The following is a 16,821-nucleotide window of genomic DNA, read 5'->3' on the forward strand; positions in this document are numbered from 1 at the left end:
ATATAAATAATAATATTTGTAATATAGAGTTTTTTTAATATAATAATGATAAAAAATATGGTGAAGCAGGTGTGTAATTTGATACTGAAAGAAAGAAGAAGAAAAAATTGTAGTGGTAGAGGATTTGTTAAAATATTTTTGTGAGATAAAGTTTTTTTTTAATATTTACAAATAAATGGTCTTAGTTTGTGAACAAGGTAAGCTTAAAACTTTAGACTCAAAATTTTGAGGAAGATGGTGTTCTTATACATATCTACAAATAAAAGACTTAAAATGAATTTAAAATGAAAAGAATTATTTTTTAAAAATTATTTCAAATTTTATTAATAAAAAATATAAAATTATAAATTTTATAGGGAGTAAGGTATGTGTGTCTCGTTTATAGCACCTCAAAAATCACTATTGAAAATTGAACTTGAGTCTCCACAATAGAAACCCCTCCAAGCCCTTAAGCTCAACCCCTAAAACATTTTTTTTTTTTCAAAACTTTCTATTCTCATAGAATAAAATCAAAAACATCTTCTAAAACTGTTTCTTAATTTCACTTCAAATTAAAAAAATTGAAATCACTTCATTTCTAAAATGAAGAAATATTTCTAGATTAAAAATCACACAACTATATTTCCTCTGTATTCAAACATGTATATTAATAAAATCGACTTTTGCCCCTTGATTGATCAAAAAAATATTACACGACCAATTTAAAAATGTGTTTCTGAAAAAACCACGTTACTGAAAGCTAATTCAGAGGAATAATGATAATGATATGAACTTGAAAGGTCAAAATTGGCCGAGTACAGTTTGTGACTGTAAAAGTAGCTGAGCAAATCTGATGTGTTCAGTATAATTTAAATAAACACTGTTTAACTCCAGCACACCCAGAAAGGAGTACTGGCATTATGGAATTAGCAAAAAAACTGGTTTTTGTGCTGAATGGCCAAAAGACTCAGGTGGATTTATCTCAAATCCACCCAGCAACTACTCTGCTTTCTTATCTTCGTTGTCACACTCAGTACAAAGGAGCCAAACTTGGCTGTGGAGAAGGTAAATCTTATCATAAACAAAATCTACTAAAAATTGTATACTCTGTTTTACTTTGTGCAGGCATTTATACAAACTTTTTCTTTTGATTTTTGAATCAAATTTAAATTGTATTCTCTCTTTTGCTTTATGCAAATTTATACCATTCTTATGGATTTTCTAGAGAATATGGTTTTCTTGATTTGGCAAGACTGTTTGTATACATATCCACCCAAGAAAACTGTTATCGAAGTTCAAATTGAGCTTTTACAGTATGTAACATACTTATATCTTAACAAACCCCAAATAGATGAAATCTTAGATAAGACGGAAATGTTGATGAATTTTTTTTAATGGATTATAGTGTGTAATCTGAAACATCACACAATCGAATTTTGTAAAAATCTTAACTTCTATTATAAAACTACAAACATATATGTACACATCATTAGAAACAGATACGTACAAATCATTGGAGAGTAGTAGAAAATCAAACCAACTTTGATGAATTTATTTCAGAACCAGAAACAGATAATGAACAACCATCTAAATTAGTAGATATTAGATAACTTTTGGCAGGTTTTACAGACCAATTTGGCCTTAAATCGTCTGATTGTTTTCAGGGGGATGTGGAGCTTGTGTTGTGCATTTATCAAAATACAACACTGATACAAAAGAGACAGAGGAATTTTCAATAAGCTCGTGCTTGACACTGTTGGGATCTATAGATGGTTGTTCCATCACAACTTCTGAAGGGCTTGGAAATTGCAGGGATGGGCATCATGCTATCCACAAAAGAGTTTCAGGTTTTCATGCCTCACAGTGTGGGTACTGCACTCCAGGATGGTGTATGTCTCTTTATGGTGCTCTTCGTCAGGCTGAAGCCAAAGGAAAACATGATCATAGACAAGGGTTTTCAAAATTTTCAGTTTTGGAAGCTGAAAAAGCCATTGCAGGGAATTTATGCAGGTGTACTGGCTACAGACCCATTGCTGATGTTTGTAAAAGTTTTGCAGGGGATGTTGATTTGGAAGACTTGGGTCTCAACACCTTTTGGAAGAAAAATGAAGTTCCTGATCCAAATAAGTTGCCCGAATACAATTCAATTGGACTTTCTACTAATTCCAAATTCTGTAGAAAAAGCTGTGAAGATTCTATAAGACCCACATTGAATTTTTCTTATAAAGATGAGTTTAGTGGAGAAGAACGTGTTTGGATCAGACCATCCAGCTTGGATGATATTTTGGGGGCCCTGGAAAAGGCTGTTAAGGAAAATGTTGAACCCAAGCTTGTAGTAGGTAACACAAGTGCTGGAATCTACAAAAACATAGAACCTAAAGTTTTTATTGATATCAGTAACATCTCAGAGCTACAGGTTATTAGAAGACATGACTCTGAGATTGAAGTTGGAGCAGCTGTAACCATTTCCAAGCTTATAGAAGCCTTGGAGGATACAAATGCCATTGCAGATGATGTTCTGGATAATGGGAAAGTAATCCCTACTAGAAATTTAGTTTTTGAGGGTATTGCCAACCACCTGAAAAAGGTAGCCTCTGGATATATTAGAAATACAGCTAGCATTGGTGGCAACATAATTATGGCCAAGAAATTTTCATTTGATTCAGATGTTGCAACCATTCTCCTTGGAATTAATGCATCAGTCAAAATTATCATATCAGAGAGAACAGAATCTTTGTTAACCATGGAGGAATTCCTTGATAAAACTTGTCTTGATTCAGGGACACTATTGCTTTCAGTATACATTCCATACTGGAATGAAATTAGGAATCCTGTTGAAGACAGTGGTATCAATGGGAACTCTGATATTTGTGAAAATTTGTTGTTCAAAACATATAGGGCAGCTCCTCGCCCGCTTGGTAATGCAGTGTCTTATGTCAATGCTGCTTGCCTGGCTCAAATTTATCCCAGTAGACGTCAAGGAAATCTGGTTGCAAAGAGTCTTCGACTTGCTTTTGGTGCATTTGGGGTGAGGCATGCTATTAGGGCTACCAGTGTAGAAGAATTCTTAGTCGATAGAGCTATATCACCTGCTATTCTTCTTGAGGCAATAGAAATGCTTAAACTACATGTCATTCCTGTGGAAGGTACCCGAAAATCTGCTTACAGGCAAAGTGTGGCGGTGGGTTTTCTTTTTGACTTTTTAAGTCCTCTTGTAAAAGAAGTTGTCCCTCCTCGCATCATTGATTCTGTGCAAGTTAACAATAGCCAGAATGGCAATACTCCCAATTGTGGGAAATGGCCCTGCAAACCAAAAAGCATTACAGCTGGTAAACAAACAATGGAATTTCATCATGAGTACAATCCGGTAGGCCAGCCTTCTCCAAAAGTTGCAGCAGAGCTTCAGGCATCAGGTAATTTCCTTTCCTTATTCACTTTAAATTACAAACACCATTCAAGAGTAGGTATCTGCACAATCGCAGCGAATGCTACATCTGCATGACAAATTGAGACTATCAGATCACCCAAGAATTCTTTTGTGCAGATGGTTCTTAATACTAGCAAAGAATGTATGGTAATCCTAGGGTAAATAGTTAAGGTAAACTGGCTGGTTTAGAAGTATGTTCTTGAGACTAACCAGAAGTAAATGAGGAACTTTCTTGGCCTGCCTAGTCTCCATCCCCTTCCCTATGGACATAGCTTCCTTTTCTGAAAAAGGAATTGAATACAGAATTTTGCAATGCGCTTTCTAATCTTGGATCGGCAGCCACCCACATGTACAGTCTGAGTTGGCTTAGTGGTGGAGAACTTGTGTTCTTAAAGAAAGGTCACAAGTTTAAATCCCACGGGTAAGATATGTATGCCTCTTTTATAGCACAGTTAGGTGCCTCCCACCCGGAGTAAAGGGTAGTCCCATATACTATAAGCCATCTGCAGACTCATATACAGATTGCCCTGCAGAAAGAATCTTTCTTCCTTTCTTATGGAGAAAGGGGGTTTAAATATTTTTTATTAGGGTAATGCTTTCCAAAAGATTTATGAATGAATGGGAAGATGGTTTTGAAAGGATCAATGAAGGAGCATGAATCCATACCTCACCAATGAATTCTGAATTGAAGTTAAAGTTTGATCTATTGGGGTTAATGTTTCTTTTTTGAGAACCAATCTTAACCAAAAGTCACATAATCATAACTTCTGATTTCTCTTTTCCTTAAAGGGACACCCTCTCACATGTCCAATAGGACCCACAACTGCAATGTTCAACTCCTTTTCTTTTTCAAAGAAAAATCAGACACAACCAAAAGACAGACTTCTCTATAAAGAAGACCCCCGAGTTTTTTCCTATAGGACTCAACTGCTAAGACCAAATATTTTCCTTCATGCTCATCAGCTTTCCCAAGATGGGGAGAAATAATGGTCCTTTTTGTTTTGATGTTACATGGGAGAATGTATTGTATTTACAACTATTCTAATCGATTTTGACCCTTCACACATCACCCGTTGTAGACTAATTTAACTATCTTTGTTGTATAATTCTTTGTGAATCTCAATTTACTAATATTGCATTTACCACTATTCCAATCAATTTTGACGCTTCTCACATCACCTATTATAGACTAATTTGACTATCTTTGTTGTATAATTATCTTGTGTATCTCAATTTATTAATATTTTTTTATTTTCTAATAGTTGTAGAATATTAATTAGTTATATGATTCATAGGATATCAAAATATTGTTTTTAATTTAAATTTAATTTAGGTTAATTAATTACTTATAATTAGCTTAGGTTAATTAGAAATAGTAAAGGATAACTTTTTTACTTTAGTAATTTGTTTATTTAAATTTATAATTAATAGTGGAATGATTTAAATGAATGTTTTAAAACTATAACATTTGTTTAGGATTTAAAATATCTTTTTCACTTTCAGCAAGGATGGGTTTGATGATTAGGGATAAGTCTGTGATTGTGGATTTGCTCTATGTCTTCAAATTTGTAATGTGGGATCTACAAACTTTTTTTTTCACTTCCTTGGTTTAACTTAACTTCTTTTTTGCCCTTTGAATTTTGAAGGTTAACCATATTTATAAGTACCTTGGTTAGGTTGCTCTGTCATAAGGGAATATGGTCTTTAGGCCAACCTATTGAAATCTGTGTATAAGATTGAAAACAACATTCTTTAACCATACATATACTCTTAGAAATATTTTTGCTACTGTAGATTCTTTTAGTCTGAAAAATTCAAATGTCTCTGCTTCCTAGTCTCTTGAATATTCAATATATAAAATGAATGCATGGAATGCCTCTATATTCAATGACATGGCAACAAATTGCAAAAATTTGTGTTTGGTTGGCCTAGGTAGGAAGGGAAGAGTTACCTAATTTGAATTTGTTGAGTCTATAACCACAAGAATATTCCCATGACCACAAACCTATCCGAGAACATAAAAGGAATTTTATCTAGGACCCTACAATAAACAGTTTAGTATTTCTTGAATGATAACAAAAATTTGACCTTATTTTACAATAATCATAATATTCACAAATAAATAAAACTTTAGAGGTCAAATAAGTGCTTTTTACACTCATTTCATTGAAAGTGGCCTCATTTACAATAAGAAACATCAAGAGACTATTCATGAGGTTTATTTTGACACTCCCACTGACTCTAGTGGTGCTTGCAACATGGCTCCTACATAGATGGTTATTGCAGCTCAAGGCTAGAATGTGATGTTGGGGGTTTTGGAATCTATTTTAAATGGCTACAAAGGAATTGGTTGGTTAGGGACTTGCCTACTTATCATTCTTTGTTTTATTTGATATTTTTGTCATTTATGAGGTTTGACTTCCCCATCTCTTGCCTTTAATTTTTTGAGAATTTTGTGTCTTTCTTGTATTAGCGTATTATTACTATAGATGTTTCGTTTGACTCTTTTTTTTCCTTTAAATCTCTCATTAAGTTGTGTTGTAGTTATGTTGGTCTTCCAATGTCTTTTATTTATTGATTTTTTTTATATTTAATGGATAATGGTTCAAATAAATTCCTCTATATTTATACGAAAAATTTATACTTGAATAAGTATTTTTATTTTCTATATTAATAAATTTAAATATCTATTTAAATTACTAGTAGTACATATGATCATATAAATGAATAGATAGATGATTCTATTTACTAAAGACTATTTTATTTATTTAAGATCAATTTTATTTTAGTTAAAAATTATTGTATTTACTATATATAGAAATAGTTTTGTTTTATTTGTATTACTTACATATTTTTATTGAAGACTTATTTTACTTAAAATGAAAATAAATTATTTACTTTTACTTGTATTCAAAGAATTAAAGAATTTTTTAATTTTTATGTGACTAGTAAATTTTAATATTTATTTAATTTTTAATATATACATATAAATTTTATTGAAATCTATTTTATATAAAGATGTATTACTACATTTAAATTGTAGATGTATAATTTAAAATTTTGTTCTCTTTATATTAAAAATTAATGCCAATTTTAAATAATTTTTTTACCTAAAAATTTCTAGTATGAGTTAAGTGAATACTTCCATTAATAGTAATATTATATAATTTATATCTTAATACATCTAAAGAAAACAATACTAGTAAAACAAATATTCTAATATTAAGATAACTAGTTCTTAATTATTTTTATTTAATTCTATCAAAGGCCTAATAGGCATGTCACCCCAACAAAGTTTCTAAGAACAAGCCATGAAAAAGAACTATATGATATCATAACTAGACCTAGTGGATTGCACACACCTAATTTAGGCATGGGACATAGATATGTTTTTGGAGTAAATTTCTTCCTTCATCAAACTACATTCATGGAAAATCATCATCCAAATCTATGGAGTTGAGAGAGGGAGGAGGGGAAACCCTTTCTAAGGATGTAATTGGAAATGAAACATGAGGAGAGAAGTGCCTAACTAGAGGAACTAAATCTTGAGTGGAAGTCACAACACAAATAGGAGGAGACACATTGACACTACTTACTAAAAAAGGTGAAGAAGCTACAACAAGATCATCAGACAACCTAGGTGGAGGAAGGACCAACATCCCATCAATAACATAAAGCTCTAGATCCTTCAATAAGAATCATTCTTGACCACATTCACTATAATATATTTGTAAAGATAATTCTTCTACCAAATGGAAGATTGAGTAACCTCGTGGCATGGGCAATCAAGTGCCAAAAGTCTCATGGTAAAGAATTTTCTACAATGAAAATGGATACCTTCATAATCCAAAGGCTTTAACTCCAAGAACAATCCAACACTTGAAAAAAAAACCTCTATTGAGAGAGGCTTGAATAGATCTACTTCCACCAAAATATGAGTGAAGGTGGTGTGAGAAAAAATTGTAGTATCGTGATCCACCTTGATGAAACAACCCATAGAGTTACCAGTACCCTCATAGTAGGGTTCACACCAAAAATGAAGAGGTAGATTAGGGAGTCGAATCCAAATAGGAAGCAAATTAAAATATTTAATAACCAAGTATGATAATTTGAATTCTTCTTATAATTGAAAATATGAAATTTTAGCTAAGATGAAGAGTAGGTTTGAAATTATATTGTCACTACTTCATAAATTTTTTATCATGTGGCTATATATTTTGTCTTCCTTCTAATTTTATTTTATTTTTAATTTTTATTTCCTAATTAAGTAAATGTATCAAGGCATTATAGTTCAATTGATTAGGATGAAAATAGACCACACCATCCACCAAGATACAAGTTAATGTAGATAAGGTGAGGGTTAGTTATGTCGAAGGCATATTACACTTACATAATGGATGCAAAATCCTCCATCAATAAAAACTAGAAGCCTTAAAAAATTTCATCCTTGTTGGTTGTCATCCTCCCACCTCAATAATATTTTGCTTTTAGTTTTTTTTTGTACATCATATTTAGTCTTAGCTATAGGACATTGATGGCTAAGTCAACTTTTTCTCAAGGATAAGGATAAAAATTAATATAAAATAACAATATAATGATATGATAATATAATAATAATGTAATCTTAATATAATCATATCTTAATAATGATTTAATATTAATTACAATATAATATATAATGATATTTTAAAGTGGAATAATGAACAAATATGATATCTTTCAACATACTTTACCTATATTCCTCTAAAGATAGGTATGCTAGTAGTTTAATTTCAGAATTTTATTTATGTTTGATCTTTATGACTTCTATATAATTGTAATATCAAATGAACAAATCAAAATATTTTCTTAAAGTTGATGATGCTTCTTTTTTTTTTTTAAATATGTTTATTATTAAATATTAGTATTTTGATGTACAATGGTTGTAAAATCTATGATAAAAGATAAAAAATTGTTATCACACTCATTCCATTATGCTCCACATCTTACTACCATTGTAGCTTTTGGGCATTAACTGCAAATTTGATTCATCTTTGGGGGAACAAAATTCTTAATCAAAGGGAATTAAGTACAAACACATGAGAGAGATTTCTATATGTCCATAGCATCATAACAATCAATAGAAGAAGAATCTACAAGGAATCTTACAATACTACCCATGAAAATACTTAGAAAAATGAAATCTCCAACCAAGCCTCATCGTCTTGAATCCTAACAAGTTTAAATTGATCCTCTTGATCTTCATGAAAAAGTTGAAGAATCTACTAAGATTTATCCTAATCCAAATCACCTCAATCCTAACATTCTAATTGTACAACCCTGCCAAGGCTCATTAAGCTAAATAATAAACAACCTTAGTCCATTCTTTGGGAATATGAACAAAGGAGATTGATTCAAAATTTGTGGATAGACAGAATTTGCTTAGCAACCAAAGCTAATTTCCAAGAGGACTCTTGTAAATTCCTCTTGTTCAAAATTGAAGCCATAATCATAGAGTCAATTTTACAACCTCATTCCATTCTTTGGGAATATGAACAAAGGACATTGATTCAAAGTTTGTGGATAGACAAAGAATCTGCTTAGCAAAGCCATAATTATAGAGTAAGTTTAGAAGTGGAGTCATAATCATAAAGTCAGTTTTACAAATATTTGTTCTCCATCACAAAGCACAAGATTTTTATTGAGCTATTAGAATGGCCAAAGAATCCATTTTATTATTACACTAAAGGCCCATAAAAAAGAAAAGAGAAAAAATCAAGCCTTTACTATTATGATCAACACCACTAATCCTTGTATCACTTATATTTCCCCGCAAGGGACCATCCATATTTATTTTAAGAAAACCATAGTGGGGAGAGGACTGCTTAGCTAACTATTTCACTTCCCTAGAAATATGAACTCTCATATTAGACATAGCTTGTGAAGAAGAGGAAAAGGACAACTCCAAGATATCTAAAAGACAAAAATTAAAAGAGATAGGAGGATCATCAATATAGAATTTAGCCTCAATGGTCTATTTAGCATACACTTGATTTTATGCCAAATTGGCATGATCCTATTTCACCTCTCTTGGAAGATTCGATGATTTCACTCCAACCAAATTTGCCAAAGAATAAAAGGAGCAATGTTTGAAGCAACCAATGTCCCAAGCAAGGGGATAACCCAAACTATTTCAAAACTCAAACAAGGATTTTTTATAAATTATAGGCCTGTTCCATAGCTTCCACCATAAACTTGAAATTTCCATTAAAAAGGGACACTGAAAAGAAGGTGATTGGTACACACTCCATTAATACCCAAAGATGGGAAAATATGATGGATAAATGCATAAAAGAAGAAGAATTAACACACAAAACCCATTATACCTTCTCTTGCTTGAGCCAAAGTAAAGGCACCCTTATCCACTTGATTTGCTCATTTATATTGTTGTTAATGGGAGGAATGTGATTGCTCAAACCACAAGCATGATATTAGTATTATGACGGATTGATAGAAGAAAATAGCAACATAAGGGTAGGATGATAGAAAATAGATAACAATGAGACCAAATGTCTCAATTTATAGATTTTTGATGAGGAGAATCAATGACTATGATTCAATAATCAATGGATGGCTATATGATTGATTGAGAGAGATGGCATGGATTGAGGGCTTAGCCTTGTGACAAGTGCCACAAGGAGAAGGGATGTGTGAGAGCTAGGTGTGCTCACACCTGTGAACACACATTGGGAAGAACATGAAAGATACATGTCTATGACATGTGTAAGAGGTAGGGTGGCTTGGAAAGTGACATTTCTATGGCGTTTAAAAGGTAGGGTGGCTATGAGGTTACTTTTCATGCTCACACATGTGTGAGCAAGATGAGGATAGGAAAATTTGTCACATGATGACAAGTTTAGATCTTGATCCATGTAGATGGATTAAAGGGCTAGGATTGAATAGTTAAGGATTGAGATGAGGTGGAATTTAATAATAGGGAAAATGGTAATGAGGTTTAGTGAGCTTAAATTAATTAATTAATTGATTTAGTGGGATAAAGTTAGACATAATTAAATAAATGCAAATTTATTTAACTAATGATGAAGGACAAAGATGAAGGTTAAACTTAATTAAATAAATATAAATTTATTTAATTAAGGGTAATGGGTAAAGATAAGGGATTATCTAAATAAATAATAAATATTTATTTAATTGGCTAGAATGGGAAGAGGTCAAGTGTGATCAGGTATGGACAAATTTAGGTGTCTACATTTTGGCCCTCTTTGATATAGCATCATGAGTTGATGTTATATCAAAGAAGAGTAAAACATAGTGGATAGAAAGGGATAAGAACTAGTAGCATGACGCCCAATCATTGGTATGATGAGGAAGGATGATGAGGTGGTGGTATGCCCCCTTCAGAGGACATGCAGATTATAAGAACATGTGTGTGCTCTTGAAATGGACATGAATATAGGATGAAAGATGAAGAGGAAAATGGTATGGATGATGAAGGGATGGATCAATGGAAGAATGAAGGAGAATCATGTTGCAGTGGTATAAGTAACCTGGATTTGATATTGTGTGTAATTTTATGCACCAAGGTATGAGGAACCTAGATGACAATGTGCCAAGTGTGTGATAAAAAAGGTCAAATCAAAACATATGCCTTATGACACCATAATATGGAAGACCATGATGCCTTTGTGGCAATAGGATGCAGATAGCATGATTAATGCAAAAAATGACAACACACACAAGCAACAATCAAGCATGCACAACAAACCAAAAGCAAACCAAAATATTGCCCCTAGTCAAGATAAAAACCAATGGATTGATTGATTGAAGAGGATAGTAATGATAAGAACCATGAATATCCAAAGGATTGGGAAAGATACATCCCATGATGATGATTAGATTAAAGATGATCACTAGATTATCAATTGATTTGGATCAAGATGATGGGTTGATTCAGGATGATGGGATAGATTACAAGATTGGATTGCATGGATTAGGATTGATTTCACTTGGTTTGGTTGATTTGGGATTTTTAGATTTGAGGGATGGAGGGATTGGATGAGATGAGATTGCATGGAGGTTTGGATAGGATGGTAGGAGAATAAAGGGATTGGATAAGATGGGATGAGATGGTGGATATGATTGGTAGGATAGAGGAATGAATTTGAACCAATGACAAGGGAGAACTGAGGCTTGGTAAAAGGATGGAATGGATGGAGAGATTGCTTGGATGGAATGGATGGAGAGATTAAGCGAATGGATAGGGATGGGAGATGGAGGACTAAAGGATGGAGGATAAGGGAATGAGGACCCAAGGGCTATGGTGTGAAGGATTGAAATGCCCCACACAAGAGGTAGTTGAATTAAGAATGGAAGGATGGTAATGGATGTATGTGATGGAAGGATAATGCACAAGGGATATGGATGAAAGAGGAATTAAGGCTTGTATTGTCCAAAGCATGCATGTACATTTTTTTTTGCTTCTAGTTTTTTATCAAGATCAAAGATGGGATGGGTTTGGATAGGATGAGGAATATGAGATGGAGGATATGGATATGATAGTCAAGATCAAAGAATGGGAAAATTTGATGGACTTAAATAGAATGATGGATAGAGGATAAGGGATATGGAGGATGTGGATGTCAGGATAGTATGGGTGAATCTTGCCCCCAAGTGTATAGTGCAATAGGATGGGGGATTACGTTGTTATTATAAGGATCCAATTACTACTAGGAGGATGCAATAGGTCTAGATGACTTAGATGGCTAAACAAACATGGTTACCATCAATGACAACACAAATAAAGTCATCAAACAACTTACAACTATATCATCATCATCTAGCCAACAATCTCCATCAACTTTACCAGTCATCTTCATCATATCAACTCCATTAGTTATGCCAACATACGTATGACACTCGCTTACCAAGTTTTCATTATGGTACTTACCCAAGGCACCACAAGAAGTGGTTTTCACCATTGGATGGATTTTTCTCTTTACTTTTTACCTTTTCTTCTTTTTTTCATTTTTTTTGGCTTTTTGGAATAGTTTGGATGGATAGGAATGAGGATAAGTGGATGTATATAAGTGGATTCAGAGGATAGTGGATGTGTGGTAGGGGGGTAAAGGAAGGACTCAAGCATCTAGTTATGTGGATGGTATCCCTTCGCTTAAAGATGTGTTATAATGGAACAAGGCAATTTGGAGGTATGATCATAGAAATTTGGTAGAAATGGATGGGGAGATGGAACAAATGGGGATATGGAAGAGGATAAGGATTTATGCAAAGGATTGGATAAAAGGGATGGGATTATGGAGAATGGGTGTTGGATAAGGGATGGGGTGTTGGATGACTAGTGGACAAATGGATGGGGATTTTGGAAGGACTTGTGGTTAAATGGATGGGGATGTTGGGAAGAACAACATTGGAACACACTTTGAGGGGTGGTGGAGTTGTGGAGGAGAAGATTTTGAATTAGATGGAGGATCAAATGTGGATTTTGGGACATAAGAACCCAAAATAAATGGAGATAAGGGACTTGGGATGGCGGATTTTGGAACATAAGGGCCTAAATTGGATTTAGAAGTTGAGGGATTTTTAAATGAAGTATTCGAGATCTTATGAGTGTAGCAAGATTTTGGATTAGCAAATTTGGATGCCAATTTGGATTTCCCTTTAAGACGTGTTTCTTCTATGAGTAGTTTGGGAATCCACATGGTTTTTCTTTTTTTCTTTTTGGGCATTTGTGGCCTTTTGGAATTTTCTTTCTTTTGGATCATAGTTCTCTTTTCTTTAGCATGTCCTTTTGATGGGACATGTTGATCCTTGGAGTTTTGTGGATTTTTTGGTTTTATGCATTTTAGATTTGACATCTAAATTGCTCCCAATAGCAATGGTAGGGGTGCATTAGGATAGATGACTTGGAGATTTATAGGTGGGGTAGTTGAAGGAGAGTATGAGAAGGCATTCAAGGATGTTTTCCTTTATTGATCTTATTTAGGTATTTGAGGTGATGGAGTGGTGGATTTTGAGATAAAGTTAATGGATGTGGTGTATAGAGGTATATAAGGACCCAATATGGATGGAAGGGATGAAGGATTTGGTTTTGGAACATAAGGACTCAAAATGGATGTGGATGAGGAATGAATGGGCTTTGGGATATAAGGGCCTAAAAGGGATTTGGAAGATGGGGGATGAGAACATTTGGATTTAGAAGGGATGTACAATATACTAATGTCTTGAGCATGAGCTTGGTAGCCAAGGCCATATGAACTTGGATTTGCTTTGACTTGAAGGGGTTCCAATATGCCTTGTTCATGGAGGCCTAACCCTTTTCCTTGATAGTTCATTTTTTCACAATTTATTTTGCCAATTGCATACTTATTATTTTGGAAACAAGATGTGAGTCCATTTTGAGGGGGAGAGAAGGTGTGAGGAATTGTGAGTTCTTGGAGGACACTATAATGGATTAAGGTGGAAGAGCCAAGTTGATAAGTATGGGATTCATAGATAACTTGGATAGGTGTGATGGGGCCTTGTGGAGGATTAGGATCATGAGGGAGATTAGGAGGAATATTGGGATCTTCAGATGGATTAGGATCATGACATGGAGATGAGGGGATACTTTGATCTTGACTTGGAAGGGGATCATGAGGTGGAAAGGGATCATGAGGGGAATTATGTGGATAATTAGATCTTGAGATGGAAGGGGATCATGGGATGGAGTTGATGGGATGCTTGGATCTTGATATGGAGTGGAGGTGATATTTTGTTCTTGAAATCGAATAGGATTATGAGATGGAGTGATTTGATCTTATTTGGAATGAGATCATTAGATAAAGGGATGCTTTGATCTTGATTTAAATGGGTATTTGTGGTAGCATGCTTTGGAACAAGCTCTCAGAATGTTTGGAATTATGTGGATGGTTTAATGGGGGACGATATGGACTCTTTAACTTGGCTAGATGAAGGGATGGGAGTCTCATGAAGCTTATGGGATTGAGGTGTGTCTTGATTTGGAGAATATAAAATTGGATGTAAGACTTGGGTAGATTGCATAACTTTGTTTGGAGGTGGGGATTTAGTCTCCTTTACTAGTAGTCCTTGGATAAGATTATTAATATAGGTCTTGGTTTAGATAAGGATGATGTGGATTTTGATGGGTTGATTTGGGACTTGGGGGGATTAGGATTATATGGAGGTTTAGGATTAGATGAAAGATTGAGATTATGGATTGGAAGATTATGATTAAGGGTTGGGAGATTAAGTGCAACATTAGGATTATGAGGGAAATTTGGATTAAATGGATAATTAGGATTAGATGGAAGATTAGGATTATGGTTTGGAGGATTATAGTATAAGGGACTTGGATTACATGTGGAGTGATGAAGAGGTTATACAAAGATGGGGATTGGGATGTGGATGGGGGAGAAGGACGTATAGATGTTAGATGGAAGGGATATGTGGGTAAGAGGTGATATGGAGACATGGACGAGAAATAATATGGATTTTCCTTGTCAAAGGTAGAGGAAGGATAACGGATGGGAGATGGATTGAGATTGGATGTAATTTGATGAGGTAAAATGGATGGAGATATGGTGGATGGATGTGAGGTTATGGGATTGACTTGGTAATTGGGTTGGGTTGAGATATATGAATAGGTGGAGTTGGATGGCTTTGAGGTATGGATGAGTTGGATGGGCATGTTTGATAGGTAGGTTGGGTTAGAGGTATGGTTTGAGGAATGGAGGTTGACATAGATGCTTGAACTTCCATAACCATTTTGTCAAACCAATCCATGATGTTTGGATGTTTGTTTTGAATTAGGATTAGATGAGGAAGTTGGAGAGGGATTATAAGAATATGGCAATAGACGAAAGGTTGGTTGGGAGAGTTGGATTTTGATTTGGAGGATGGATGAGATTTGGAGGATGAAGGATGATGGATGTTTTGGGATCAAAAGTAAAGACCTTAAAAATTTGATTGTCAAATGATGATTGGGGATTGGAGGTTTGATTGCGAAAAGTGAATGGACAATGGTTGCTTGATTTTGGATGAAGGGGTAGATGGTTTGGATTAGGATTTGGTTGAAATTGTATTAGGTTTACAAGGGGATTAGATTAAGATTTGTAGACATATAAAAATGACCACTTTCCTAAGTGAATATTTAATATTCATTTTAACCTCATTCCTCTATTTAATTAAATTATTCACATTCATCTATATTATTAAATGAATTACTTAGTTTATTTAATTAAGTTAACCTAAGTCTTTCATAACCTTTAATTAAATAAATCACTTTATTTAATTAATTTCCCTTTCTCTCCTTTTAATTAAATTTACATTTAATTAAATTGATCCTTGCAAGTAAATAAATCTAATTTATTTATTTTAATCCCCCACTTGTATTTATGCAAGTTGCATCTATTTTTGTTGAAATAAAGTAATTTATTTTAATTAAAATTCTCCTCCATCCACTTGCAAAATCCTACATCTCCCACTTGCCTCTCTAAACCCCCTTTCTAGATTCTTCTAATCACTTATAAATTAGCCTAATCCATCTCCTAAATATTGTCACATCCCTAAGCAAAGGGAAGTCACTTCTCAAACCCTCAAAGTCTTCAATAACCATTAAAGGTTTTATGTCTTCAACAAGTTAACCTTTAAAGTCTTCCTAACCATTAATGGTTAACTCAACCTTCTTGCATGATTAGAGACTTTCTCTCTAACTCAACCTTCATCTAACTCAAGGGTCTCATCAAGCATTGGTGGCTTTGACCATGGTTATTTCTTTAACCCTTGCACAAGAGTTTATCCTCTGGGTAAAAGATTTATCTAATGGATAACCCTAACCTAACCTTAACCATTACCTCCTAAGGTAACCATAATGTCTTCTCAAGCATTTAATGCTTCTTACATCTCCCCTCAAGCAGTCTTTTGTTGACAATTGTCACCATTTCATTGGTGAGAATTGTGAACATGGATTGATAACTTTCAATCCTGGCCCTTGTTAAGATTATCCAATCTTGACGATCCATTGCCCTATTTTTCCTATAAATAGAGCTCTCATTCTCTCATTTTAATATCCAAGTCTTTAGCATCAAACTTATAGACATTTTACTAAGTATCCAAGTTTCAAGCATCTAATCCATAATCATGTTTAAATCAAACATTTAGCTTCTCTTTGAATAGAAATCATCTTAATAAGCATTTTAAGAAACATTTCCATTATCATAGCACTCTCATATTAGACTAGTATATCATGTTAGGATAGATTTTACTAATCTTTTATCTTATCATCATATCCATGCTAGTTTAAATCATATTAGATTTAATATCATGCATAACTAGGAATGCATTCATATTAAGTTGATCAAGCATCCCTCATTCTTGGAGTTGTCATTCCTGAAGTCACT

The 16,821-nt window shown here is 33.7% G+C and overlaps 1 protein-coding gene across 2 annotated transcripts in view; it reads left to right on the forward strand.

Moving 5' to 3' along the window:
• Positions 1 to 715: 715 nt before the first annotated feature.
• LOC131033171 (indole-3-acetaldehyde oxidase) overlaps positions 716 to 16,821 on the forward strand; it is a 38,547-nt gene continuing 22,441 nt past the window's right edge. The window contains exons 1-2 of one of the 2 annotated variants that reach the window (XM_057964317.2): positions 716 to 1,044; positions 1,644 to 3,392. In XM_057964317.2, coding sequence (XP_057820300.2) covers positions 900 to 1,044; positions 1,644 to 3,392 — 1,894 coding nt within the window. In that variant the 5' untranslated portion in view covers positions 716 to 899. The remainder of the gene's footprint in view (positions 1,045 to 1,643; positions 3,393 to 16,821) is intronic. The other variant, XM_057964315.2, reaches the window with a different exon arrangement.

Source organism: Cryptomeria japonica, chromosome 6, assembly GCF_030272615.1.
Source record: "Cryptomeria japonica chromosome 6, Sugi_1.0, whole genome shotgun sequence".
Lineage (NCBI taxonomy): Eukaryota > Viridiplantae > Streptophyta > Pinopsida > Cupressales > Cupressaceae > Cryptomeria > Cryptomeria japonica.